The following is a 19,848-nucleotide window of genomic DNA, read 5'->3' on the forward strand; positions in this document are numbered from 1 at the left end:
TGATAAACTATATTTTATAGTTTGATAAACTATATATGTTTTCTTTTTCACCTTCTTATTGACAACATTTGTCCGATTATATTAGCAGGTTCCAGGACTAAGTTTAATAATTATTGTTAAGAGTTTTTGTAGGGAAAAATGGTATTTCTTGTAGATATATTAGTAGTTGATAATATATGTAAAAATTTAGTGTTTGTGATAGGCACTTTTTAAAAATTTTTCATTTGAAAATATGAACATCATCCATTTCCCCATCTAATCATGTCTTTCCTGAAGCATATATTTTTAAAGTAGCTCTTAAAACTTGCAACATGTGATGCAGCTATAATTATTTTAATCTGCATGAAAAATAATAGGATAAAAATTAAAGTATCAGTGTAATTTTGATGTTAGAACTAATAACATTGCACATTTGTTTTGTTACTGAAATATATGCTCAAATGATATAAGAATAATATTAGGTAAATATGGAAAAGTAGTTCTATGAAGAATACATTTTTTAAAAATCTTAGTTCATCAATGCAGTGAAAGCAAATACGGAATTCTCTAGATTCTCCCATTAAATTATAACACTATTCAGAATTCTTTCAATATATGGTGGAAGAAGCAAAAGCTGATATTAATAGAATATTATGCCTTTTCTCAGAAAAACATTATACTTTCATAGAATGTAGACTCATATATATGTATATGGAGAATTTTGTTCAGTGTGCTCAATATCTATTGCAGTATCTGGCAAAGAGTGAGTGCTTAATTTTTACTGAAGCACTTAATTAGAAAATGGCAAATATATGTCAGTATCAGTATTTTCACCATAGATACTTTCATTATATAGTAATCACAGTAGTGCATATATAACTGCCACTGTCTGATTCTGACTTGTACTTTCAAAGTTAGAATAATAAAGCTCTGCCAGGTAACCCATTTTCAAAAGCAAACTTTGGCAAAACTTTGGAATACAAAAAAGAAGATGGAGAGAAACTTGCCTTTCCAGGAAGAATGGCAAAGATGTGGTGAGATGCCCTCTTAGAGCCAGTATGTTAATATGCTAATAAAAGTAGAAAAGACTTACTAGAACTATTTGAAATATCAAAAAGTAACACATCACTCTATGTGAGAAAATTCTCAAAAAATTACAGAACCTAACATCATATAAATGATACTGCAATGTAAAAACACACACACACAAAGAAAAAGGAGACTGATAGCAAATACAAGAATTTCTGTGTCAGAATTAACACAAACTGGTGTTTTGAGCTTAGGAAAGTCACAGACTCTCTGTGCCTCAGTATCCTTTTCTCTGTTATAAATATTTTGATATTGAAATTGGTGACTTCATAGGTTAACTCAGACCTATAAAATGTCACGTTCCTTTAGAATATGGGACAGCAAATTGTAAAGATGTCTGTCCACCTGCTACTCATTTGGCAAACAGTGCATATCCCAGGGAGCAGAACCCAGCCCAAGCAAGCTGTCCTACCATTATCAATTAAGGGCTTGAAGTCAAGAATGAGTCCCAAGCCACTGGTTTGCCAAGGAGTCTGCAAAATCTTGCTAGAACTTTGACTTTCAATTCTGGTTCTTGCAACTGCACTTTTAAAGAACCTTGGCCTCTTCTTAGAGTAGACCAGGTCCGTCCACCAGGAATAGTTGCTAAGAGTTATGGGTTGGCCAGGGTTACTCTACATGAGAAGTGTATGGGGGTTTATTCACACACACCAAGTGCTTGGCTGGGCTTCTGGAATTGCCTACCTGTCAGGATAAGTTTTACTGTTACCAGCAGCAACCTAGCAACTAGGCTAAAAGTAATCATTAGCGTGGTGTGGTTTATAGGTTTTGTGTGGGAAAAAAATCCTCAAAATTATGAGTTACTTCCTTTCTATTAGAATGTTGATGAAGACAGAGTGTCAAGGAGGGTTAATGGCATTTGTTTCAGGGAAAAGAAAAACGTTATTAGCAGATCCCAGCAATTTTAATAGACTCTATTGTCTATTGCCTCTATTGTTGATTGCCATCTGCTAAAATAGAGACTTTATTAAGTATAGCTTCTTTTACTGAAGATATCCCTGATTACTTCGGTGGATTTCTAAATAATTTCTCCTCCATCCTCCTTGTGGGAAGTCTCAGGAAAAAAAAAGATTCAATATGATTCAAATAGGCTCTGCCAGAGAATCAATCTCTATCCTCTCTCTGTCTCTAGCTAGCTAGCTAATTAATCAATATTCCCAGAAAAAAGTCCTTAAACTTCTACCAGAATATGAGGTAAGAATAACAGCCTTGGAGGAGTCATAGAAAAAATGTCTGAATAGAGTCAAAATTCACATAACACAAATTCCCTTGGTTAGTATGGCAAATGTATAGGCTTATGCCTACGTGAAGAATTGAGCTAATGGCACTAGAGAATACTATTCAGGTAACTCACGGTGAGATGATTTCCCTTCAGTGGCCTTGCCTATATGCTATGCTATCTATCTTACAAACACTTACTGAGTGCATGTTCTACGCATAGTATTGGACCAGATACTGTAGTGTTGTATAAGATTCTTGAGAAATTGTTTTCATGGTCAAACTTTTAGAAGGGATGCATACTATATAGATTATCCCTTCCCCCCATACTTTCATAAATACACATACTTTGTTGATTCACCAAGCATGCACTGTAATAAGGGTCTGATTACTCCTATGGGAAAGAAGTCTGTTTGCTTTGATTTAACTTGATATTACCTAATCATTTTTTTCCATCCATAGAACCCTTTCTTGAGTTATTACTTATTAAGATACAATGGAACTAGTTCTGCCAAAACCCCATTTGGAAAAAGAAAACTCCCACTCTAGATGATGAGTATGTGAAGATCAGGATGTTATACCATACAACCACCAAGGTATCACCAACCTGTTCCTGAATACTTCTACAACTTTACAAGGCAGCCTGTTCCATCTTTGGACAGCTTTATAACAATATTCCTCTCTCTATTAAGCTGAAATATACGTTCTTAGGACTAGGTTATATGCTTAAATTTATTCGGCCTAAGATCCCCTTTGGCTTTCCTTTCCCACCGTTCTATCACATTGTGTGTTGTGTGTGTTGTGTGTGTGTGTGTGTGTGTGTGTAAAGAGAGAAGTGAAACAGAAGGAGATTATTGTTGCTAAAAACTCTATGTTATCTCCATATTTGGAATGTTTTTGGTTGGTGTAGGCAGTGGTTCTCAAATTTTAATATGCATAGAAATAACTTGGAGGCCTGAAAGCTTGTTAAAAGTTCCCCAAGTCCCATCCCCAGAGATTCTGATTTAGTTGGATGGGGTAGGACCTACAAATTTAAATTTCTAGTGAGCTCATAGGTGATACCAATGCTGCCAGTCAGAGGACCATACTTTGGGTAACGCTGCGGTCTTGGGTACACTGTTGCTCTGCCAAGACCTCATGCCCTAGCTGGTTGGAATATTGACTACTAACAGCTCACAGCTGCCTCCCTCCCTGGAAATTGCCTTCAGCTATAGGTAACAATCTTACTCCAGTCTGCTCTCTCCCATGGGGTGACCCAGGACCATTAACTCTCTAGTATTGGGTTACAAAGGTCCAGATCCCTTGCTTCAATTCAGCGTGTCTCTAAAGGGCCATGCAATTTCCAGAACTCCCCTGAAAATCTGATGAGGCCGCAACGCACTGCAGGCTTCACCGCACTTCTTCGTCTGTGCAATCTTGCCTATCTTACAACCTTACACATGTATCTCATGGGAACACCCCTCAACAAACCTTATGCACACAACTCTCTATCTTAGTCTATTTCCAGGGAGCCCAGTCTAAGTTAGATGGGTTTTTTGTTTTATGTTTCTTTTGAACCCACACGTAGCACCTTGCATTTACATTACATCTTTCAATATTCAGCCTGTCAGTCCAATTTGTTGAAAACTTTTTGGCTCCTGATACTCTTGTCTGCTATATTTGCTATTTCTCCCTGCTTTGTGGCATTGGCAAATTTGATAAGAATGTTATCTATGTCTTCATCCAAGCCACTGATGAAAATATTGAAAAGGACAGAGCTGAGATTAGATTACTGGGAATAGCTGTCTGAAACCTCCTTCCAAATTGATAGGTATCCATTAGACAGCAGTGAAGGGAGCATAGGCCTCAGAGTCGCAGATTTGGGATGGAACAACAGTTCTGTTTAAGCAGAGGTCAAAAGCTAGACTCACAGCTAAAGAGAACAATGCCATTTTAGCATTTCTATTTTAATAGGAAACTTAAGTATCACTTATATAACACATTTCAATAAAACATATCTCACTATAAAAACATAAAATCATAAATAATCATTATGAATTTATGATTATTATTCATCTAATTTGTCCCAGCATGAAAACTGTATTTGGTCATTTCATGGAGGGTTTTTTCATTTATACATTTTAAAAAAGAGGTTGTGATAAAGTTGAAGTTCAACAGCTACCCCAACTTCACTAGGACATTTAAAATACTGGCAATATAAAAGAAAAAGGCAATCCATCAGTAATTGTATGAGCGACCGTAAGTTTAAGCAACGTAGGTTATTATCTACAAAGGTGATTGAATTTGGTTCACCTGATTTGCTTTAATTGCTCTGTGGCATAAACACACTGACTGGACACAGAGTGATGTAATGAGTATCATAATTAGGAATTTGATAAAGCCAAGTGTGAAACTGACTATTAGAAGATATTTGAAACACACAACCACTGCTTTGAATGGGGAATTGATTTCCTAGTTAATTTAAATAATTTTCATCTCTTTCTATGAATACTGATGACAGACGGAATGACCACAGCATAAAACATTGGCTGGAAGAATGTCACTATGTACTTCAAGAAATTATTTCCCCCATGTTTTTTATTGAAAAGATAACACCTGTCCATTTCCTTCCTAATAAAAATGTGGTAAGATTTTTTTAAATGAAAAAATAAAACTATCTGAAAATGCTTTTAACTGTTAATAAACAGGGAGTAAGTAAAATAAAAATAGGCAAAAATATATTTGCAAAAATATGATAGAAGGAACTGCTAAGAATGTTGAGAATGATTCTTTCTTTATTTGTAAATTTTTGATAGTTTCTACAATAAGAATCACTTGTACTAAAGGAAAGAAGTTATTTCAAAATATAGAAGAAACATCCAAACACAGAAAAATGGTAGATAAAATACCAAAATAGAAAATCAAAAAGGCACAATCTGGGCTTAGAAACAAGTTAAGTAGCTCTGTGTTTCAGAAATGCCACAAAAACACACAGTGGTGCACGGGGCTGCAGACATAGGGCTTTTGGGGCCTGGGCTGGGAAGTAGGTAGCAGTAGCCAGGAGTTCAGATTCTGCTGGGCTCAAGAATCTATAAACACTCTGTATAAGACAAAGGACCTGAGCCAGGCTCTTTGCTGCAATTAGTCAAGGATGATACCAGGTTTCCCTACTGGGTGAAAGGGGGCTGCAAAAAAAAAAAAAAAAATCTGCTATTGATCACAACCTAGAACTGATTAAATGACATCCCTTTTTAGGGGGAAATTGGAAAGATTAGATTTCATAAAACTCATTAATACCTATATGTCCAAACATTTTTAATATAAGAAATCATTTGAATTAATGATTTAGAGAAAGGAAACAGATCCCTGTTATATACTGAATAAAGCCAAAGGATCCCAAAACTATAAGATTTCTAGAATTGTACAGAAAAAAATTAAGTCAAGTGATGATTATATTCATTTATTAAAAAAATCAACTTTCTAAAAATACATCTACCTAAATTCTATTTTTATTGAATGTTTTAAAGAAGTCTTTCTGAGAATGATACAGATAGAAATAAAATGAAAATATAAATATAATTGAAAAGTAACATGATGGGTATTGTAGCTAACATTAATGGTTCAATTAAACGAAATAAGAAAAACTTTCTCCCATTTGCTTTAATATTTGATACTGTAATATTAAATTTATGAACAAAAAACAGTCTGTTGGTATCCTATAATTTTTTATTAGGAAACAATGGTAAGTTTTCTATAATACTATTGTTTTTCCTGGGAAAACTGATACATAGGAGCATTTCTAAGCATATATTTTGGTGCGTTGGTTCAGCCCAGTTCAGGACTGTAGGACTGGGTTAGAATGAAAATGGCTACTTGGCTACATCACCAGGTAATTTTCCACACCAGTAAATCACCAATGACATGGTTCCAAATGTCTCCCTTTGTGTGCAATCCCTGCAAGCTAGAAACATTCTAATTACTTGAAAGGAGATGACATAAAATGAAGCAGGCTGTTACCACTATGAACCTTTTAGATCCATATGGATCATGACACTCTCTGGCCCGGAGCCCCAAGATTTCACATCATAGATGTTATATTATCCTATTGTAGAATGCAGAGAATTTTTTTTTGTTTGAGACAAAGTCTTGCTCTGTCGCCCAGGCTGTAGTGCAGTGGCACAATCTCAGCTCACTTAAACCTCCAAAGAGTTCTTATGCTTCATAATCAGTTGGGAAGATTTGGGTCTCAGCAATATAAAAATGGGATTGTCTTGTAACTATACATATGACTCTCTCCTGAAGAGCCGAAAGACACATTTTCATACTGCTAAGTGTACCTAAAGGAGTTGATAATGGATTGAATTCTATAACATACCAAATCCTCTCAGTCCTTAAAATGGACTAGAAGGTACATTTCGCATAAGAGGAATTTAAAATAGGGTATTCAAAATTGAGAGGGTTGAACTGGTGGCTTTGGGGTCATTTGTAGCTTTAAATTTAATTTAATTTTAAGAGATGGAGTCTCACTATGTCACCCAGGCTGGAGTACACTGGCATGATCATAGCTCACTGCAGCCTTGAACTGAACTCTTAGGTTCAAGAAATCCTCTTGCCTCAGCTTCCCAAGTAGCTGGGACTACAAACTTGGCTTTTTTTTTTTTTTATGTTTTGTAGAAATGGTATCTCACTATGTTGCCCAGGCTGGTCTCAAACTCTTGGCCTCTAGTGATCCTCCCACCCCCACCTCGGCCTCCCAAAGTGCTGGGATTATGGGGACATGTCCCGCCAGGAACTTTAATATTTTAAATAAAATGTGCCACACATATATTATGAGCAGGCCCCAATGTAATAAAGGTTGTATTTTAAACAAATATCCTGCTAGCATTCTATCATATTTTTGTACATAGCTTTGAAGGCAGCAAATCTTTATCCTTTAAATTTTTGGAAATAATCCAAAGCCATTCAGTGCCCAACATCTGATGAATTGTTTCATTCAATTTACAAACAATTATTGAGTACAATTACTCAGCAAATAAAAGGTATGGCTATAAAATAATATAACAGTCTGCTGAGGATCATAAAACAGTCCTTAAGTAGTTCCAGAAAAGGAACTCTAAAATTGTATTGCCAAGGGACAGTATTTGTAGATACAGCATATAAGACTCTTATGAAGTTCTAATGCTTGTCCCTCTCCTAAATAAACAAACAAATGAACAAGCAAAAATGTATAACACTATTTGCTTTTCTTCCCAGGAAAATGTTTTACTTTTTCATTTGTTTTTACTTTCAGAAAAATTTGAGAATGCTTTTGGAAACATGTCATACATGTAAATATCATGCATCAAGTCTCAGGAGGGTAAAAAAAAAGCACTGGAATCAAAGGGAAGCAAGGAGATTCATTTCAAGGAAGACAGATCCAAGGCTGTTGTGAATGTCAAATGAGTGTAAAGACTTGATAACTGGCAGAACAGAGAAAAGTTGGTTACAATCTCCCAGAAATCTACAAAGGATGAAGAGGCTTTAGGATGAGGTGACAATAGGGATAAAGAGAGGGAATTGTTTCTAGAGCAATTTTTGAAGTAGAATTCACAGAATTTGGAAGCCAATTTAATACATGTGTCAGTAGATTGGGAAAGAGAGATCAAGAGAAAGGTAGAAGGTAATTCTTAGGTTTCCAGTTTTAGAGACAATTAAGTTAGACAATTACACTACACTGAAAACACAGAAAATTTAACTTTCTTTTAGGGGCAAGATAATGCATTCTACTTGACACATTTTGCAGCCTGTAGCATATCCAGGTAGTAATGTAGGTTAGGTGGCAGAAAGTACAGTTCTGGAGATCAGGAGAAGAGTGTAAGATGGAAGTTGACACTGAGGAGTCTTAATGTTAACTGAAGCCAACAGACAAAGCTACTCAAAATGTGCAGAGAGAAAGAAGAGAGACAATTAAGAATGGAACATCATCATTTAAAATTGCATTGAAGACAGAGAACTTGCACTGATCATTGTTACAACTCCCAACTTTGTATCTTGAGCCACTCCCCATAAGATTCATATATCCAGCTATCTACTCCACACATCTCCTAGATGTATAATAGGCATTTCAAATGTAACATATCCACATCTTCCTCCCAAAATATGTTACTCCTGGAGCCTTCCCCATCTCAGTAAATGATGACCCCATCTTTCCGTTGCTCAGGCTAAAAATTCTTGAGTCTTCTTGACTCTTTCTCTCACACCTAAATTTATTCCATTATAAAATCTGTTGTGCTCTGTACTCAAAATATAGTAGAATCCAACCACTCCTCACCACATTCACCTCTCCCATTCTGATCCCAGCCACAGTCATCTCTTGACTGAATTATGACAACAGTTTCCTAATGGTCTCACTACTTCTGTTTAGTCTATTATAACAGAGGAGCAAGATAAGACAAAACATGTCACTCCTCCATTCAAAACCCTCCAATAACTCTCATCTCATTCAGATTAAAAGCTAAAGTCCACAGGCCTAAAAGGCCAATATAATCAGATGCCAGTTACCCCTCTAAATTTATTGTCAACTACCTTCCTGCTCGCTTGATCCTTTTCTGCCTAACTGATCTCCCTTTTAAGGTTCCTTCAACATGCCAAGAATATTCCTGCTTTGGGGCATTTTAACTTATTAGGACTCTCCTGGACTACTTTTTCCCCCCCAATTATACATATGGCCCACATCCTCAGGTCTTTTAGAATTTGCTTAAATGCCACCTTTTCAGTAAGACCTTTTTTGATTACCACATTTTCATGGCAGCACTCCTCTTCCACCTCCCTCTCTCTCTCCACTTGTTTTCCTCTTTATTCTTCCACACTGTGTGTATGACCATCTGACACATCATGTATTTAATTTTTATTTGTCAATGTCTGTCTTCCAACTTCTGCTTCCAAGAATATAAGCTTTATGAGGGTAGGGCTTTTCATTGCTCTATACCAAGTACCAATTACTGGGCCTACCTAGCACAAACTTCATACAAAAGTATTTGTTGAGTAAGTAAATTAATTTTTATGATGTTGATGGCAGATGATATTTTACTGGGTTCTTACTACGCACTAGGCATTGTGCCAAGCACCTCACAATTATTACATGATTAGAGAAATGAGATATTCAAGATAATATTGTTCTGGGAACCAAGGAGGATAAAGTTTTGATTAGCAGAGTTGACCAACAGGATCAATGTTAAAATATAGTCAAGAAGATGGAAGAATTAAAATACACTAATTAGCTATTACAAAGTCACTGATGATCTTAGTAAGTCCTTGTTTTCATAAAGTGGTGGTGCTGGGGAAGTGAGACTGGAGTGGGTCAAAGTACAACTAGTAGCTAAAGAACAGGAAACAGTAATGCCAACTACTGCTTAGAAATGATATAGTAAGCAGAAGCAAGTACAGCTGGATAGAAAAAAAATGATATACTAAAAAAGTTCTCTTAGGATGAGGGAGACTTGAGTATGTTGGCCTGCTAAAGGGGAGGAGCAAAAAGAAAGAAGAAATTGAATATCCCAGAAAAAGAAAGTAGAATAATTACTAAAACAACATGTTGGAGAATGTAAAAGAGATCTAGTGTTTAACTAGAGTAGCTCCTTGCTACACACAAAATAGGGCTCAACTGTTTTCTCTTTTCTTGTTGCAATGAAGATGAGAAAGGACCTAGGAATAGAGAAGCAAAGAGTGACTTACAAGTGCCTTCAAGGTTGTCAAAGACGGAGAAAACAGGTCAAAATTTTTTCAGATGATCAACTATTAATTTTGATCATTAAAATACAAAACAGTATTATAAAGAACAGAGAATACTGAGATGTTATGGAAGAAAATGTGTTTGTATGTATATGCATGCATATGCATATACACGTATATGTATATATGTACACACATACATGTACACACATGTACATGCTGAATCTTTCTTAGAACCTAGAGGGATTTTTTAGTATCTGGGAGCTTAGCTAAGGAACTTCTAGGCATGTTTAACCCTCTGATGCAAGGATCATCTCCTCTGCTTGATGAGTTTGTACCTGGCTAGTTGGCAGTTGTGGAAGCCCTCATACAGCTACAAGCAGACAATTCAGAGTTAATGCTTATTTCTTGTTTAAAGAGTGATCCTGGAATAGAAATAAGGAAATGAAATCTCATGACAGTGTCATCATAAAGTCATCAGCCAGATGGCAGTCCTTGAAATCTAACCCTTAGAGGCTTCTCACAATAATTTATAATATCACATCTAATATTATCTTATTCACAAATTCGTATCTATTCACAGAGATTGAAGACAAAGAAATGAACTTGCAGAGGCTCACATTTCTGGCTTTATATGTTATCATGGACTCTATAAGGACTATGATAAGGAAAACAACATATTTTCCTACATAGGTCACAACAATAATCTATGTTCAGATCTGGGTTTCTAAACTGTACAATTTAGTTGAGAAGCAGCCTTCTCTTTTTTCCATAGATAGATTAGGTCCTTTTAAGCATAAATGCCTATTTATATTTATTCTATATAAAATGGCAAGTAAAAATGATCATATCAAAAGCCACTGTAGAATTTGAAGACTCATCTGATGTATTAATAAACTTAAACAGCAAAATATAAACATTAGTTTACTTTTTTATTATGTCTTGAAACTGCAACATGGCAGTGTCTGATATCAAAGCAAATTTCTTTCAAGTACATTTTATATCTTATTTAACATTCAACAGTTTAAAACTAAAGATTTTATTACTAATTTAAATATTCTTCCAAGTGTATAACAATTTTGCCTAGGTTTCTCCATGTGACTGAAAGTCTCAGTGCAGGCAATGCATTAGTGTTTCAAAGTAAAATGGTGTCTAACCTGAACCGTGAGAAATGATGTAATCAGAAAACTTTCCACAGAATCCCTCCTACCTAAAAAGCTATAGTTACAGAAATTTTTCAAAGATATGAGATACTTTTTCTCCATAACCCAAATATTGATATTATTAATCTTTCCTTTTTAAGATGAGTTTAATATAACAACAAAAGTGAAAATGCCATCCTGTCATAGTTGTAGTTTTTGAGACCAACACAAATACCATGGAACACTACGTAGCCATAAAAAAAGAATGAGATCATGTCCTTTGCAGGGACATAGATGGATCTGGAGGCCATTGTCCTTATCAAACTAATACAGGAACAAAAAACCAAATACCCCATGTTCTCATTTATAAGTGGGAGCTAAATGATGAGAACACATGGACACGTAGAGGGGAACAACACATGCTAGGGACTATTAGAGTGTGGAGGGTGGGAGGAGCGAGAGGATCAGGAAAGTCAACTAACAGGTACCAGGATTCATACCTAGGTGATGAAATAATCTGTACAACAGACCCCCATGACACAAGTTTACCTATGTAACAAACCTGCACATGTACCCCTGAACTTAAAAGTGAAAAAATAAAAATAAAAATAAAAAAGAAAATGTATAAATAGAAAAAATCAGGCAGAAACAAGTAAATGCATTACAACAAGCCACTGTGTAGAGACAACACTTTTTATTTATAAATAGAGGCAATAAGATTTTTGAAGTAGCATAGTAAATAATTATTATAAATGTACCCTAAACTGCTTAACCCATTTATGCCTAAGGTTGCAATTTTTTGAATTTTTGCAATCAGACCTTGGTGATGACCTTGAACAGTAGAATATAAATAATTCCCACATGCTTAGTATTCCAATAACGGAACACTAGGATAAATAGCTAAAGTGAACATAGACAAAGATGATCTAGAGCAGGACTATCAATAAAACTTTCTGTGATTGGTGGTTACCTGATGCTGGGAAGGGTAGGGGGTGAGGGGATGAACTTGATTCGATTTTGCAGGCTCAGAGATGGAGGGGAATTTGCCTCAGGATGAATTGTGCCTTGAGTCTCACCCATATCTAATTTATATTAGATTGCACTTTTGAGTTTATGCTGAAATAAGATTTTTGGGGCTTTGGGGATGAAATGAATGTATTTTGTCTTTGAGAAGAACATGAATTTTGGGGAAAAGGGGGCAGAATGCTATGGCTTAATGTTTTTCCCTTCCCAAACTTATGGTAAAATTTAATTGCCATTGCAACAGTAGTAAATGTGACCTTTAAGAGGTGATTAGGACACGAAGGCTCTGCCTTCATGAACGGATTAGCATCATTATTGTGGGAGTGAGTTTCATATAAGGACAAGTTTGGCCCCATTTTTTCTCTCTTTTGGTCTTCCACCTTCCATCATGGAATCATGACACAACAAGAAGGCCCTTACCAGATTCCAGCCCCTTGATCTTGGACTTCCCAGCCTCCAGAACTATGAGCCAACAAATCCCTGTTCATTATAAATTACCCAGTCTGTGGTATTTTGTTACGGAAGCACGAAAAGGACTAAGACAAGGACAACAGAAGTAGGTTGCATTTGGAGAAAGAGATTGGAAGAAGGCAAAGATGAGTTTAGCTTTGGACCTCTTCAATGTGAAGTTCCTGTGGGACATTAACATCGAAAGAAAGCAGCAGGATCTACATGTCTAAAACTCAAAAGATCATTCTCAGCTGGAATTATAGATGGGTAGTCATCAACAGACTGAAACTACACAAGTGGATGAATTCTTGCAAAGAGTACATGTGAAGTGAGAAAAGAACAGGGAAGAACTTTATAGACATGAGTCAGAAGTAGCTTGGTGAATTGCAGATTCTGTACAGGCTAAAAATGTGAGTTGGCTTCTAAAATTCTCATTTACTTTACCCATAGGGGAAGTAAGTATATGCATTCCTTAGCTGATAGCTTTTTGGAACCAAGCCAAAAAATATAAACTGGAAGTCATTCCCATGAAGAATCCAAAGACCTTAATAAAACAATTTTTTAAAAAACTGAGAGAGTTGCTTGGGCCATCAAGGAGCATGAGAATGAAGAGAGGGGTCTGTCAGAAAGAGTAGTATAGATAGAATAGATCAGTGTCCTGAAGCTATAGTTTCATACCATGAGCAAGCTTTTTTCTTGGCTCCTTAGTTTATATTCCCTAAGCTCATCAAATTAATCTCTGACTTTAATTTGCTTTCCCCAAAAGACTTCTCTTTGAGAAGCAGATATTTCCCACTAAGATCTAATGGTTGACTCTCTGATACCAATTGATTCCATGTGAATAACTCTTCCTGAACCTAATCTGTCCCTGTTTAATTGAACACATAGAAGATCTGTACTTTGAGAAGAAAGTCCAAGCCTTGCCATTGAGAAAAAGTAGTTACTATGAGAATTTTTCCAAATATCAGCTCCATATTCAAGTTTGCCCTTTCTCCACCAGGGTCTTTTTCATAGGGCTCCAATTAAAACTTCCCAACTTTAGGTTGAATCTTCTTTTCCATGGTCTTTTCCATCTATACACCTACTGTCTGGAATTCAGGATTAGAGTTGCTCTATTCCCCAGGGTGACTAGCTTAAATTCAGCTTCACAGGAGTTTTTACTCTCTAATGTCTAGCTCAGTTTCAAAATTTAGTTGGCTGCTTAATTTCCATATATCATTATCTCATTTCTCCTAAGACTTCCTACTCTTAGTTCAAAATCTGTTTTGGCCCCAGTGGTGACTTTTACTTCTTGTTAAAAATCACCGAGCTTATTTTTTCAGTAATTGATGTCATATTTTGGAACTCAATTATTTTTCACCGTGGTCTTCCTCATATTGTACAGGTGCTATTTTTTCAGCTTGCACAAGGTAATTGTACATTCTGCAAAGGGAGTCATCATTCAAAAAACATTTACTAGCTCCCTATTATATCACGTGGTTCAGGACCTGGGGATGTATCAAATGAGAAAGACAAAATCTCTGCCCTCATGGCATTTAGATTAATTTAAAGGACAAATATTTAACAATTAGTTACATAATTTATATTTTTATTTATGATTGGAATAAATGCTAGTGAAAAAAGCACTAGAGATCAAGAGAGGTATAATAAGGATACAAGGCTTAGTTTGAGGAGATACTGTCTATAAGCGCTGTTAATTTCCATTCATATATAATGGGAAATGAAGTGATGAGTCATATTGCCCTCCACAAATTTTCCCATTGGGTGTGTGGAGTGAGATACTAGGATGAGACCATGTACAGCTATAACTCCATCATGAATCCCAAAGTGACTTATTTATCAGATAACAGGTAAGGCAGTGTGTGCCATGATGAGATAGAAAGATATTCCTTTGGATAGAGTTATCAAAGTAGACTGATAAATGGCTCTTCTAGCTATAAATCAGGATTTTGCTTTCTGTTTAATCTCTTGGTTATGTCACTACTTTTGTGACAGCGGGCAAATGAGATCTTATGTTCCTCATTTTTAAAATAGAAGTCTGAGCCAAGTCCGTGAGTTTAGTTGGTATTTATCGTCTTGAACCCTCCCAAGCTACAGTTTAGCTGGATTGGAAAAACAAATCCTCATGGTCCATCCAGTTTCACCACCCCATTATTACAGCCAACAGTAGTTTTAGAAATAATGTAATTCATACCTTTTATGAATGCTTCCCCAAGAGGCATTGATATTCTCTGTTATCATGTGGACTTTTCTGGTATCATCTGCAGAATAATCCCGGAGAAGTTTCAGGGCCAAGTCATTTGCCACATCTACATTTATCTGCCACTGGCGGAGGTCTTTGGCCAACTGCTATAGATTTTTATGAGAAAGAGAATGAATGTCAGTTTTTTTTTATGAAATCTCTAGTTGGAGTGTCTTAAAATACTTCGTAAACAGCTTCTGAATCCTCAGGTCAGAATACATATATTAGATTGCTTTTAACCTACCATATGATTTAGTCAATCATGACAGTATAAGGTAACCCACCTTTCAGGACAAACTTTTCAAATGCAGCATCTTGAGCAATAACCAGTATCAAGTATTTCAACTTAGTAGCAATTAATTGGCAATAAAGTGGGCTTAATTGTTTTTATCACGAGAAAAAAACTACAAAAATAAGCTCATATATAATTGTTGAATATGTGACATATAACAACATTTGAACGAAAAAAACCTCATACATTTCTTTCCCTCTTCATTAACTTGTTGAATTGTTTATGTAATTAGTGCCATCTACTGGCGTTCAACTAAACCTGCATACAGAAAATATTGAACAACAAAAGAATAGTACTGTTATTCTAGTCACGAATTTTTTGAAGGATCAAAATACTTTTAGAATACCTTACTTTAAAATTAGAATAAAAGTCAAAATATAAGAATCTTACTAAACCAAATCACCTACATTTTCTTCGTTGTTTGTCTTTGGCAATTCAGTGTTTTCAAACTTGCTATCTCATCACTTGAAACATATTTCAAAGAAAGAAGTCAATTAATGGTAGGTTTTATCTCGAAGCATATCAACCTGAAATTTCTATTAAACATTTCTGCAAGTGCAGAGAGGAGGCTTCTAAGCATTAAGATAATACTAATTGTTAAGATAGTTATATCAAATTCAATAGGATGGGTTAAGTCATTGATAAATGGACACAGGAATAGGAACAGGTAATTCAAACAAGAGAAAGAGTGGGATGATTTTATTTAAAAAGAAAAAAGTTAACTTTCAAGTAATAAAAAATAGAGTATTAAATTGAAAAGGTACACTTGGACACCAATTAAATTAACAAAAAATTAAATCCAAAGCTGAAAAGACCAGTAAAACTAGCACATTCATGTATTACTGCTGGGGACAGTATCTATTAGGACAATTTGGCAATTGATACCAAGTGACATACAAATGCTTATTCCCATTGACTCAATAATCTCACTTTTGGTACTTTATCCTGATAAAATCTTCAGAAGAAGATCAATATACTATATGACTTAAAATCTTCATTAACCAAAGCAGTAAAAAAATGAGAAACAGGCCGGGTGCGGTGGCTCATGCCTGTAATCCCAGCACTTAGGGAGGCCAAGGCGGGTGGATCATGAGGTCAGGAGTTCAAGACCAGTCTGGCCAAGATGGTGAAACACCGTCTCTACTAAAAATATAAAAATTAGCCGGGTGTGCTGGTAGGCTCCTGTAATCCCAGCTACTCGGGAGGCTGAGGCAGAGAATTGCTTGAACCCAGGAGATGGAAGTTGCAGTGAGCCAAGATCACGCCACTGCACTCCAGCCTGGGCGACAGAGTGAGACTCCATCTCGGAAACAAAAAAAAAAAAAAGAGAAACAATGTCAATGTTTAATGCAGGGACATTAAAAGAACATAATACATCATTCCAATGGTCCAATATGTAGCAAATGTGCACAGTAATCACTGTAAAAAGAGCACAATTTTCTTGTGTAAAAAACAGAACACAATTTTTAACTACACTGTGTTTATCTCTAAGAATACATAATCATGAGCTGAACACGAAATGGAAGAAATTGAAAATAATGCTTCTGAGGAGAAAAATCATTTTTGTTTTAATATTTGTTCTTTTGCGTTAGTATGATATTTACAGAATAAAAATCAAACAGTATTCTTAGCATAATTTCAGCGTGTTTGGTGAACTCCTACTGAACATATACAATCTATATATAATGTAATTTCTCGGTTAACTAAAACATCCTAGAATCAAACCAAGTAATAGTATTTACTGCATGTAGCAAATAGATCCAGATTACCAAACTATTATCAAGAAGCTAATGCCAATATCACTGACTTTTGCTATGAAAGCAGAGGACAGTGTCTAAAGGCACAGAGCATAGTTGCTGCTATTACAAAACAATTAACATTTATCCGTGTGGAATGCCTGCCTTTTCTTCCATACTCCTTTTATCAAGCATTACAGTTTCTATTCTCCACTTTTCAGATCCTCACACTATTTGAAAGCCCTTCTGAGGGAACTTCTGCCAAAGGCTTGCCTTTTCTAGAAATATCCTAGGGTACAAAATTACCACTTCTTTCTTTCTCCTCCTCACTTAAGCCAAACCTAAAGTGATAAAAGAAATGTATTCCAAGATACGAAAGAACATGTAATTGGCCCTTAGTATCCAGAGGGTGCTATTTGCATTTTAAAAGAAGAGCTTATTATCTCTCATCTATTAAATTGCTAATTAATAGCATAAACATCCACAAAACTGAGACCAATAACTTGGTTACCTTTTTTCAAATGAATTCCTTTTATAAAACACTGAATTGTTAATAAAATACTTATGATGGACCAGTATCAGAGCATATATGTAAAAGCTCAGGAATACAAAATAAAAACAAAATTTTTAGTAAATATATAATTAAAATCATTTATTTTACTCAAGCAAGTTAAATAACCTTGGAAGCCACCCATCACTCATAGGTTCCTGTTTGAAAAGTCTAGATATAAGAGGTTATACCATTTGGATGGTTTCATGGGTATATGCACATGTTCTAGCCCATATAATTTTATGCAGTTTTTGTATATCAATTACACTTCAATAAAGCTGTTAAAATTAAAAAACATAAAATGCAGAAGGTGCCAATGAATCTAAAAACATAATCAATAGATCATAAAAATGCCTAAAATTATACATTATAACATATCCTAGAATTTTCCAAAATCTCTGAAAGAAATAGTAAGCTAGAGTTAAATGACAGATTTCCTACTAAACAAGGTAGTAAAGAGTGAGGCTTGATGGCAAACCAGAACTTTTTGATGTACTTTAATGCTTGAAAGGTAGAAATACGCGTGCCATATATTTTTCTGCAAAATTGTATTCACAGCGAAAGTTAGGACTGTTATACCTAAGGAAATCTTGACTGAGTGCTAACCCTCACTGAATACTGCCCAGGTTTTGTGAGGATGTAGGATTAAAAAGTAAAACCCCCACTGACCTTGACTGACATTGAGGGGGCTCAGGCCCTTATATAAACACAAAGGTTCTCAAAGGTAGCCTTTTTTTTTTTTTTTCTCCCTTCTTAAAGACATTCCCCACACAGAATGTTTTCCCTTTCTCCTACGGTAATATTCTGCCCGCCCACCTTGGGTTTTACCCAAGTGTCATTCACACTAGGAACCATGACCTTGACCAGCTTTGCCTACTGCTGTGAAATTTACTACTGGGATAACTCCAGACCTCAGAAGGAGTGTAAATTCAAAAATACAACAGACTTCACACACACCCTTTTCTCTTTCTGAATTCCATTTACAATGGTGTACACCACAGGGAATTGCTTGTGTGGTGATCATGGTGTGTGAAGAAATTTAAAATACTGTGAGCACTAGCTTATAAAAAAAGATTGCCTTTGTATATGTGTGTGTGTGTGTGTGTGTGTGTGTGTATGTGTGTGTGTTTTCTATGAAGAATATAAAATGCTAAATCCCCAAAAGATTGTTTCCCCAACCAGGAAAGAAATTTTTCATATTCAAACCCATTATGCTGCTACTGCACTATGTGCTTGATATATATTCACAGTATCTTAGGTAGAAAAAGTGACTGTGGACTATGAGACAACCTGAATTAATTTCAAGAATTTTGAGTATTTTTTTCTACTTTAATTGTTTGTCTTCTCTCATTTCTTTTATTTGTAAGAACTTATTTTAGTGATATTGACCCTACATGGTAGAAAAGAGAGGAGGAAGAGAAAGAGTAGCTAAAAGCCTGAGCAATACAATGAGCCTGCTGGGTTTGAATCCTGGCGTGATCGCTTAGTGGCAAATGGGAAAGTTAATTATCTTTTCTGTGCCTCAGTTTCCTCCTTTGCTAAATGGGAATATTAACAGTATTTATGTGGAAATATGATTAGGTGGGTTAACTTAGAGAATTCAGGGAGAACATTTACAAAGGTGCCTGGCGTGCCCGAAGGATTAAATAAATATTAATCATCATCAGCATCATCATCATCATTACTACTGCTAGTACATCTACTACTAATTTTAATGAGTCAAACTATATTCCCCACAGCGTGAGCCCCTTCTGAATGCAAAGCAAGTAGCTCGCTGTTTTATGGACATTGTCTAGAAATGCTGCAACTCTAAAATTCTCCCTTTAACTTGGAAGATAAAAGCAAGTGCATAGCTCTATCATTAAAATTTTAAGGTTGAATATTGGTTAAATTTCCTTTTAAAATGTGTTTTGTGATATTCACCTACAAGCAAAATAAATGTTTGTTCCGGGTGAACTATTATTTAAATTTTTAATGACTGTGTCTCAAAGGAACTTCAAGAAAGGCAGTGCAGAGTAATGAAAGGACATCTTCCCAGGAAGTTTTGCTTGTCCATTGTTTTGCAGTTTGATCTTAAGGAAGTCATTAACCTTGTAAGTCCCAGTTTTGTCATCTGTCAACTAGGATGGGGTTACTTGCTCTGACCATGCCTCCGGCTTGTCCTGAAGTGTCAAAATCAAGCAATTGCTTGGAAAATTGTAAAACAGGATCCTAATATGCTTATGAACAAAAAGTTCTACATGTTGGATTTGTTATTTTTCCTTGGATCCTGTATTTACATTCATGAACCAAGGGATTCATGGAAAAATTTAACTCTGTTAGCTAACCACTAAGAGGTCGTTGGCTCTTAGATCCATTCTCTACCCATTTCCTACTCCACTCAGTATTGAGATGTACTAACTCCCATAGGAGGTCAGAATTTCCTGGGATTTCTTGCT

The 19,848-nt window shown here is 35.6% G+C and overlaps 1 protein-coding gene across 1 annotated transcript in view; it reads right to left on the bottom strand.

Annotated features, from left to right (window-relative positions):
• Positions 1 to 19,848, bottom strand: part of DMD (dystrophin) — a 2,218,635-nt gene that overhangs the window by 526,075 nt on the left and 1,672,712 nt on the right. Inside the window, exon 54 of the mRNA XM_063601607.1 lies at positions 14,785 to 14,939. Within this exon, the coding sequence (XP_063457677.1) occupies positions 14,785 to 14,939 (155 nt within the window). The remainder of the gene's footprint in view (positions 1 to 14,784; positions 14,940 to 19,848) is intronic.

The sequence above is a fragment of the Pan paniscus genome, chromosome X (genome assembly GCF_029289425.2).
Source record: "Pan paniscus chromosome X, NHGRI_mPanPan1-v2.0_pri, whole genome shotgun sequence".
NCBI classification, from domain to species: domain Eukaryota; kingdom Metazoa; phylum Chordata; class Mammalia; order Primates; family Hominidae; genus Pan; species Pan paniscus.